General features: G+C 55.5%; 1 protein-coding gene across 1 annotated transcript in view; it reads right to left on the bottom strand.

Annotated features, from left to right (window-relative positions):
- Window positions 1–5948: 5948 nt before the first annotated feature.
- Window positions 5949–9708, bottom strand: part of SRRM3 (serine/arginine repetitive matrix 3) — a 68695-nt gene continuing 64935 nt past the window's right edge. The window contains exons 13-15 of the mRNA XM_027774633.1: window positions 9571–9701; window positions 7127–7752; window positions 5949–6966 (exon numbers count right to left, since the gene is read on the bottom strand). Of these exons, the coding sequence (XP_027630434.1) occupies window positions 7524–7752; window positions 9571–9701 (360 nt within the window). The 3' untranslated portion in view covers window positions 5949–6966; window positions 7127–7523. The remainder of the gene's footprint in view (window positions 6967–7126; window positions 7753–9570; window positions 9702–9708) is intronic.

Below are 9708 nucleotides of genomic sequence, written 5' to 3'. Positions count from 1 at the left end.
AGTTTTGCTAAAGGGGAGAGAGGCAGGTAGGAAGCCGGTGGGCTTCCAGAAGCATTTCAGAGAGCAGGGGATGGGGCAGCACTGGTTGGGACTTCCGGACTGGGTATGTGCATAATGATTTGTTGCCCTGGGTCTGTAGGAAATTGATTAAGGAGAAAGGGGGAAAAAAACAGGAAACAGGCAAGCCCTGCCCTGCCTCTGTGCTGCTGTCTGTGTTGGGCTGGGAAAGGTGTGGTGGCCTCCCCATGCACCCTCTCTGAGGAGAGAGAGACCAGGAGAGGACCCGCTGTAGCCCCAAACCAGAAGGGCATGTGCCAGGCTCAGTGCCTGTGGATGGGAAACGGCCACATGCTAGAGAAGGCTCCCTCCTCCTCTCCTCTCATCTGGCCCCCAGGGCAGGATCGGCATTTCCTGTTTTGCTGCCTTCCTGATAGCATTCCCTGTCCCTGAGCTCAGGCTGAGCCTTCAGTCTGAGGGGAGCAGGGAGCCTGCTACTCCCTCCACCCGGCTCAGAGAACAGGTGCTCCTTTCCTCCAAGTAGACAGTGAGGACAAAAGTCTATTTTCCAAAAAGAAAAAACCTTAAAAAGGGCCTGAGGAGAGAATCATGCCTGCAGACATTAACAGACCATTTTGGGCCATGGATAACAGGATTCCTCCTGCATCCTGTCCCTGGTGTTGTATCTTTGAGATGTATTTTAAAGTGGTTATAATACATTTTGCGGATCTTTTCCCAAGACACAGACATTCCCTTCCAATCACCCACGTAAAAATTGTAAAACCCACCTATAACCTACAAGTCCCCCCAAACCCCCCTCCCCGCTTCCAGCTGTCCTGTCACTTTTGGGTCACACCAATGAAAAATAAAAACACTTTTTTCAAACCTTTGTCCTTTACTCTCAAAATAAAAAAAAAAGGGGGGGGGAATGCAGGGACCAGCTGGTGGCATGGTGGTTAAGGGTGCTGGACTCCCAGATGGCCAGCCATGGTTTGAGTCCCAGACCTGATGGCTTGCTTTCTCACTTTCTGTCTCCCTCACTCTCTCTCACTCTGTCCCTCTCTGGTCAAGTTAAAATAAATACAATTATATAAAATAATTATTTAAAAAATGTTAAAAAAGGAACCCCTGTATCAAAGCACTCCGAGAAAGAAATGATTGCCTTTCTCCCAGCCGGTCACTCATTCGTGTTTAGAAATAAACCACATTAGTTATTATTTCTAAGGAGTTGGTTATTTCAGTCGACAACAGGAAGGGCGCCAGGACAGGGCTTGGGGTTTCCAGGCTGGGACAGACACCTTCCCAGGGAGCTCAGTCCCGGGCTGTTAGTCCCTGTATTGGGGTTTTTTCCCCCTTGCTCTGTTGCCCTCTGGCGTCTTCTTGCTGCAACAACATCTCACCTTTGGTTCCAGGTCTCCCGCAAGGCTTCTGGAAGGGCTCTTTTCCCTGCCTCAGGCTCTCATTAACTTGTTCAACGGAAGTGTCAAAGGTGCTTATTTGGACGATGAAGAGACAAAGACTTGCTCTAATGCTAAGGTTTGAACGTGCCCCACCCTCCAATTCATGTACTGAAATTTAGTGAGCCATTGTAACCGTGTTGAAAGGGCAGGGACATAATCCATAATCGGATTATGGTGTTCAAAGGCGGGGCCTATGGGAAGTGATCAGGCATCAAGGTGCCCCGTTATTGGATACTCGTGGGTTTATAAGGAGACAGGGGCAGGGACACATGCTCTGCTCTTGCTCTGCCTTGTCATGTGATGCCCTACGCTACCTTCTGACTGAAGAGTCCCCGGCAGCATGAAGACCCTCACCAGATGCAGTCCCTGGATCTCGAACCTCCACACTGTGAGCTAAATAATGCTCTAAGATTACCCAGACTCCGGTATTTCTGTTATAGCAACACAACGACTGGAACACCTGATGTCCAGAAGCTCAGAGCTTTGGGGAGAGAGTGACATGCTGACAAATAAATAACAAGGAGACTGGGAACAGGAGACTGGGGCCCTAAAAGCGAGTTCCCAGAGGAACCCAGAGACGGGAATAGCCACTGCAGCTGAGGATCAGGAAGGCTTCATGGAGTAGGAGGTAGCTAAGCTGGGCCTCAGATGACGAGCTCACCTGAGCCCAAGGAAGTGGAGCGAGTATGAAGGGGGTTGGTAGGACTCAGATGTACTGGGATTGAGGACACGGTGCAGGCTGGCAGGGACAAAGGAGGGCAAATTCCAGGTGGAGTCTTTGGGAACCCCCCCTTTTTTTTTTTGGAGAGGTTTTTGCTATAGGGTGCGTGTGCTCGCCAGACAGACAGAGAGAGACAGAGAGAGAGAAAGTGAGAAATCACCCCCCAGAGGGGATGGCCACGCCGCAATCCCTTCTCCTCCATTCTCCTCTTGGGATCTTGGGCACACATGAACAAGCACCCAGCGTGAGTTTTAAGTCACCGGGTCCGGGACGCGAACCATGATCTACTACGTGGGAGTCCAGCGACACAGCCATTACGCTAACTGTTGGTCCCCTGGGAAACCCTTTTAAGGTCTACGAGTGAGTGGATGTGGAAATGGGACACAGGGTCCATGGGTGGTGAGTCCTCGGAGCAAGGAACTCTGCTTGGCACGTAGTAGGTGTTCTGTGAGTGAGTGTGGAATCAGTGGTCAGAATTGCATTTTAGAAATAGTGGGAGGGGGGCCAGCAGGTGGTGTGGTGGTTGGGGCGCTGGACTCTCACATGGCTGACCATGGCTCGAGTCCTGGACCTGGAGGCTTGCTTTCTCACTTTCTCTCTCTCTCTGTCTCCATCTGGTCAAATTTAAAAAAGATAAATTATAGTAACAAATAAAATTAAAAGAAAAAAATAGTAGGAGGGATTGGAGAGGGCCAATCCGTGAGGAGACAGGTGGGCCCAGGACCTGCAGTGGGGTGGAAAGGAAGCAGTCACTGTCTGGCAGTCTAGCTGTGGGGTGCAGAAGAGGAAGGCAGTTGGGCTGGGCAGGAAAGGAATAGAATGGGGCAATGGAGGAAGGAGCAGGTGGGCAGCAGGGCTCAGCGTGAAACAGTTTTTTAAATTAAATTAAATTAAATTAAATTTTTTTTTAGATTTTTGCCATAGGCTACATGCACTTGCTAGAGAGGGAAAGTGAGAAATCACTCCCCAGGATGGATGGTCAGCCACAATCCCTACTCATCATTCTCCTCTTGGAATTCTGGGCATGCACAGACATGTACCTGGTGTGATTTTTCAAGCTGCCATGTGGGGGGCTGAAACGGTGGTTGGCCATGTGGGAGTCTAGCGCCACCTGGTGGCCCGAGACAGGTTGGATTTTATGTCAGCGTTTGGATGTTTTTCTTTAACACTGCCCCCATTCAATGCCAGCAGGAGGCATCTCCAGAGCAGGGCCGATTCTGCTCTCCTGAAGCCCCAAGCCCTGGCCTGCGGCCTAGATTTGCTGAACTTATGTAAAGCACTTGCTATGGTTTAAATGTGTCTCCCTCAAAATTCATGTGTTGAAATTTGGTTATTATTGTGACAGTATTAAGTGGGTGAAACTTTAATCTGATATGCTATTAAGAGGTAGAGTTGGGGCCAGCAGGTAGTGCGGTGGGTAAGGCACTGGAGTCCCACATGGTAGACCATTGTTCGAGTCCTGGACCTGGCAGCTTGAAAATTATGGTGGGTACCTATGTGTGCATGCTCAAAATCCCAGAAGAATGGAGAAGGGATTGCGGTATGGCCATTCCCCAAGGAGGTGATTTCACTTTGCTTCTCACTGTCTCTCTCTGTTGCTCTCTGGTGAATGCAACATGTGGCCTATGGCAGAAACCTAAAAAAAAAAAAGGTGGAGTCTTTGGGAGGTGATGAGGGATTAGGACTAGATACAGTTGTCAGGGTGGGGCTTCTCTGACTGACTCCTTGGCTTTATAAGAGAGACACAGACACCCAAGCTCCTGTGGTGGGGTGCCCTATGCCACCTTAGGACTCCGCAGCTCCACCAACAAGAAGGCACCCACCAGATGTGGCCCTTGACTCTGGACTTCAAGGGGCGGTCTAGATCATTCGCTATGTTTTATAAATCAGCCAGACCCAAGCATTTCTGTTATTAGCAACTGAGAACAGAACAATAGAACATCTAAAACAGGGTTAAGGAGATGCCAGGGGCTTCTTCGAGCAGCTTTCTTGGATCAGAAACAGATCTATTGGCCAAAGGCCAACTTGGGTGCCCCTTCTAGTTTGGAGAAGAGCAACTGGAAAGGGAATCTGGCAGCCTCAGAATCTGGGCACCAGGCCAAGGACATCCGTGCCATGGCTCACACGGAAACGGAGGCTGTAGTCTCACCTGCTGCACCTTCAGCAGAGATGGACCAGGTTAACCCTTGGCCCCCAAAGGGCCACAGAGCATCTGTGAGATCCTATGGTACAGGTCAACTTGTGGGCCTGTGCGTGTGCTTTGGGGGAAGGGCTCTCAGCCCTCATGAAATTCTCAAAGGCCACTTGATTCAAACAAGGTTAAAATCGACAGCTCTAGGGCCAGCAGGTGGCGTGGTAACTAAGTTGTGACTAAGACCCCTGGCTGACTCCACAGTTCGAATCCAGACTTGTGCCCTGAAAAACATGCTGCATGTTTGTGCATGTGCGCCCAAAGTTCCAAAAAGAGAATGGAGAAAAACTACAGACTGGCCATACCCGCCAGGGGTGATTTCCCACTTTCTCTGTGTCTCTCTGGTGAGTACAAGTACCCTATGGCAAAAAAAAAAAAAAAAACTACCACTCTAAGAGAGAAAGGAAAGGGAGGCAGGGTAGGAAAAACAAAGGAGGGAGCGAAGAGAAAGGAGAGGATAAGGGCCAGACAGTGGAGCAGTGGTAAAACATGACACTCTACAATGCTCTGGAAGGCTGACCCACATACGAAGGTTCTGGGTTGCCTCTTGAGGCCTCCCTGAGTATACTGGGCATGTGTAGGCCTGATTCGAGGCTAGCTGAGGCTGGAGTGGATTGCTGTGTAGAGACCCCTCCACGGGTGCTGTCTTTCACTGTTTCTCTCGCTCATGGAAGAATTGAAAAAATAGCTATTACAGGGGCCAGCAGATGGCGTAGCTGTTATGTTTCTGGACTCCCACATGGCTGACCACAGTTCAAGTCCTCAACTGAGTGGTTTGAAAATCATGCCAGGCAAGTGTGCAACCATGCTCAAGATCCGAGGAGGAGAAGGGATTGCTGTGTGGCCATCTCCCCTGGGGGGTGATTTCTCATTTTCTTTCTCACTGTCTCTGGCGAGTGCATGTGCCCTAAGGCAAAAACCTCTCAAAAAAAAAAAAAGAAAAAAGAAAAAAGAAAAGCTGTTACAAAAAAAGGGACTAGGTATTACAATCAAAGCACATCCAGAGCTCAAAACCATCGTTCTCAGACTCCTTCCTGGTGCCTCGCCACTTAGTGTGTGGGGCCAGGGACTCAGCGTTTTCCTGGCATGGCCACCTTTCAGTGCTCTCTGCCAGTCAACATGCTGAGGACTGTCGAGAGAATGCTTGGTTGGACTTCATCTCGGCCAGCATGTCACACAGGTGGGAGTGTAGGAGCCGGGACTCACCCAGGGACCACTGCAAGCTGTGTTCCACCCAGCTTGGAAGAAAGGGTCCTCTGTGGGGACCTCCTCCCTGCCCTGTCCCCACACACTGCTGGTGCTAGGCTGGGTGTGGGGCAACATGCTGTGTTCAAAGCTCACAGGGGCTCCAGGCTGCAAGGGAGGCCTCCCGGGGCCCTGCTTCCTCTCACTGGGGCCGTGGGAGGGCTCTGCAGACTCCTGATCCGAGGTAGGGACGGCACACTGGCTGTGTCCTGGGTGCCAGCCCTTCCCTCTGGAGTCCCGAGGAGTCTGAACCCCTCATTCCTCAGAGGGAAGGAACCCCAGACACCCTGACCGCCCCTGTCTCCCCAGTGCCCACACTCACAGAGGCTTGGTCTCACCACCTGCCACCCGGGCACTGAGTGTTTATTATTGGAGTCCAATTTTATCCGCACCGCGGAAAGAGGAGGGGAAGTAGAGAGGGAACCCGGACCAAACCCCAGACCCCTCCCCCACAGAGCCCAGGGCATCTGCCCCGTTGGGCCAAGGAAGACTTTGTGAGATCCCTGAGGGCCCCAGGAGGGGGTGCTGGGAGCAGCAGAGGAGGACTGGAGCCGCTGCTTCTCCGCCATGTCCCAGGCCAAGGCCCTCAGCCCAGGTCCTCCCTCCCTCCCTCTGAAGGGCTGGACCACCCTTCTTGTGGGAACCTTGGCTAGCCATGTCCCCACCAAACCCCGAGGAGGAACTGCCCCCTTGGGCAGGCCCCAAGCACACGCTGTCCTCTGTTGAGGACCCTGTGACCCAGACACCAGGCACAGGCTGCCCTCCTCTGGATGAGGCTGGGGCTGCCACTGGCCCTCTCCTCGCGCCAGCACCCCCTGGCCTGCTCGGTCATCTGAATCCAACTGCACTGCTTTTTCCCCTTCTCACAGATCGCCTCTCCATCTGCCCCTTTCTTCTTCCGCCTCCTAACCCAATCTCTTTTGACCTCAGGTCAGATGCAGCTGTAGTCGGTATCTTCTGCCTCTGGTCATGCAGAAGGCCTAGCTGGTATGGCCTTGCCCCAGGGCATGGGTGAAGGCTGGAGGGAGAGCTGGGCCTGGAGAGCAGGACCAAGCTCCCTGGCCCTCAGGCTGGAGCTTTGGGTGCCATCGTCTGTACATTCCTGGGCGATGGGAGGGACTTGGGGAGGGGCTTGGGGAGGCTGTGGGACCAGCCACCAGCCCTCAGCCAGGGACCTCCTGCAGCCCGCTCAGGAAGCAGCTCCCCAGCCTGGATGGCTGTGCACCGAGGTTGAGCCGTTCTTCCTTCGGCCTAGCTGAGATCCGCTTGCTGCACCACCTTCTCATCTGCCCAGTGACAGAGAGGAGTGAAGGGAGGGCTCTGTGGAGAGGGGAGGCTCCCAGACCTGGCACCTTCTGAGCCTGGATGGTTGTGCACCGAGGTTGAGAGGTTGAGCCGTTCTTCCTTCGGCCTAGCTGAGATCCGCTTGCTGCACCACCTTCTCATCTGCCCAGTGACAGAGAGGAGTGAAGGGAGGGCTCTGTGGAGAGGGGAGGCTCCCAGACCTGGCACCTTCTGAGAGTCCCTGGCTATGCTGAGCTGAGGTGAAGTGATGTCGCGGCCATGGACTCCTGTGCCGTTCGCTGACAGTGGTCCCCAGCCTGGTGAGCTGGCATCAAGCGGGAAGGGGGATAGATGATCCCTGTGTTCACGACGGCTCTTTGTTCCCTGGGCACTGTGGGTGGGCAGGAGTGGGGCGTGGGCACCCTTTGGAAGCAGCACAGTCTGGCTCCTCCTGTCTGCAGGGCACCCACCCTCACGATCTCCCCTGGTCCCACCTGCCCAGTGGTGGCCCCGGGACCTTTTTGTAGCAGTGTGGGGAGAAGCATCTCCCCTGTCCCCCGGGGTCCTGGGGCCTAGCCCCTTGCCTCTCCCTGTGCTGAGGGCACCAAGCTGGGTGTGTCTGGGCTCAGAAGCCCCCACTCTCAGAGCTGCTCCGGCTGTGGTAGCTGGGACTGGGGGTCCGGGAGGGGCTGCGCGTGCGGCTGCGGGTCCCGCGACTGCGACTGCTGTAGCTCCCGTGGCTGTGGCCTGGGCTGGGGCTGCGGCTGTGGCTCCGGCTTGAGTAGTCGCTGCTCAAGCAGCTGGAGGAAGAGGAGGGGCTGGGCCGGTAGTAGGGAATAGGACGCTTGCGAGCACTGCCAGAAGGAAAAGCAGATTACAAGCCGTCCACGGCCGGGAGCTCTGCCCGTCCTGGGCCCTCACTCAGGCCCTGGGCCCCATCCCAGCAATGGCCAGGGCTTCCTGCCTCAATTTCCCTGAACTCTAGCCTTAGAGAACCACTCCCCCTGCCCCCAGAAGAGAAATTGACAGTCAGTGGTCATTTGCCAACTCCACGTTGAGCATTTTGCTTTTCCTCGCCAGTGTGCAGGGAGCAGAGCCCAGGTCTCCTTGCTTGGAGAATGTGCTGGTACGTATTTGTTGAAGGAATGAAGCTTTCAGTACAGATGACTCCCACCAGCCAAGCTAAGTGGTGGCCTCTCCACACGGAAGTGTGTAGAAATATGGCTTGGCCCTGCGTCTCTGTCCCCCGGGGAATCGAGGGTTCTGGTTTCCAAGTTACTCAAAGGGAATGGGGAGGAGACTCCTGGCCACTGCTGCCTGTGCCCAAGGCCCGGCCCAGTCCCACTGGCCCCCACTCCTCACTCAGCTACCTCCCGCTGGCCCAGAGTTAGTGTGAAGCCAGGAGGCTACAACCCAGAGAAAAGAAGAGAGTGGTTAGGGGGCAACAGTGCCCCACTGCGGGGGATTAATTCTGAGAAGAAAAGTGTCTGTTAGTGGGAGGAGGAGGCATCCTGGGAGGGGCCTGAGGGGATGCCAGGTGGAAGGTGTGGGGGTTTACTGTCTTAGGACCCCCAGCCTATGGTGGCATGTGTGACCGGTCTGGGGGCTTTCTCAAGCCTGGAGGTCTGACCTCTGGCTCTGGGATGAGGGGAGGAGGCAGTGTCGTGTCCTCCCTGGTGACCTGGGTCATCACAGACTAGGAGGACTAGTTCGAGAGAGTGGACACGATGCTCAGAGAGTTCTGCTCACTGTGTGGAGGTGGGAGCCAAGACCCAGAAATGCACACCCATCTCCCAAGGCTGCCAGCAGGCAGCAGCAGAGTGGGGCTCAGAACTCGGCCTATGGCCCTCCGCCCCATGCCAGGGTCCTCCAGGGCACCAGGGTGGTTCCTACAGAGGCAGATCATAATCTCACCTGGAGACCCAGGCCCAGACCCCTCAGTCCTAGCAGAGAACTCTGGTCATGGCTTCTGCCTCACCAGCCACACCCTGCCACAGCCCAGTGGGGCCGCGTGGGGAGAGCGGGAGAGACCAGCTGCTCCGGCAGCTGCCCCAGAGACCAGACTGCTGTGCCCCCTCCTCCAAGTTCCCCAGGGGGCTGGGAGGTTAGTGAGAAAAGGAGAGGCAGACAGACAGACAGCTGACCAGAGCCAGACCAGCTCACATGGGCATCTCCCCCGCAGCCTGTGGAGAGGGGTCCACCTGGCCCCCAGGCTTGCCACAGGCCACTCAGCAGGCTGGACCTTAAGGTGAAGGAGAAAAGGAGACATCATTGTCCGGAGATGGATGTGGGAAGTGAGGGAGGGATGGGCTCCGGAGGAATGGCTGGAATCTTCCAGAGCTGAACTCCATGCCTGCTGCTGCCCACCCAGACCCAAGTGCAGGGACCCCACACCTCCGTGGGCCTCTTCCCGTCTCTCTCATCTCCCCCCACCCAGCACCTCCAGCCCTAGCCCCCTCCGCAGAGCCTGCAGCCCACCAGGGCCCCTCTTCCCCTCCCTGAACCCTCCTCCTCGCCTTTAGCTCCCCGCTCCCTTCGCCCAAGCCTCCTCCCCCCCGCGCCAGGTGCAGTCGGTCCTCCGGGAATGTCCCCGGGCCTTGCGAAACCTCTTCCAGAGATCCCTGGTCACTGACTCGGGTCAGCGGCCTTGCCCTGCCCCGGCCCCTCCATACCTGGTGATGCGCCGCGGCTCCATGAAGCTGGGTGAGTCCCGGCGCCGCTTGCGGATGGGCGAGTAGCTGCGGGAGCGGCGCCGGGCACGCGCGGCTTCGGCCTCCGCGTGCCTCGCCCGGCCCTCGCCGTCCTTGTCC

Source organism: Tupaia chinensis, unplaced genomic scaffold (genome assembly GCF_000334495.1).
Source record: "Tupaia chinensis unplaced genomic scaffold, TupChi_1.0 Scaffold000465_1, whole genome shotgun sequence".
Taxonomy (NCBI): Eukaryota; Metazoa; Chordata; class Mammalia; order Scandentia; family Tupaiidae; genus Tupaia; species Tupaia belangeri.
Note: the sequence above shows the minus strand (reverse complement) of the source record. Positions and strands in the feature narration are given on the sequence as shown.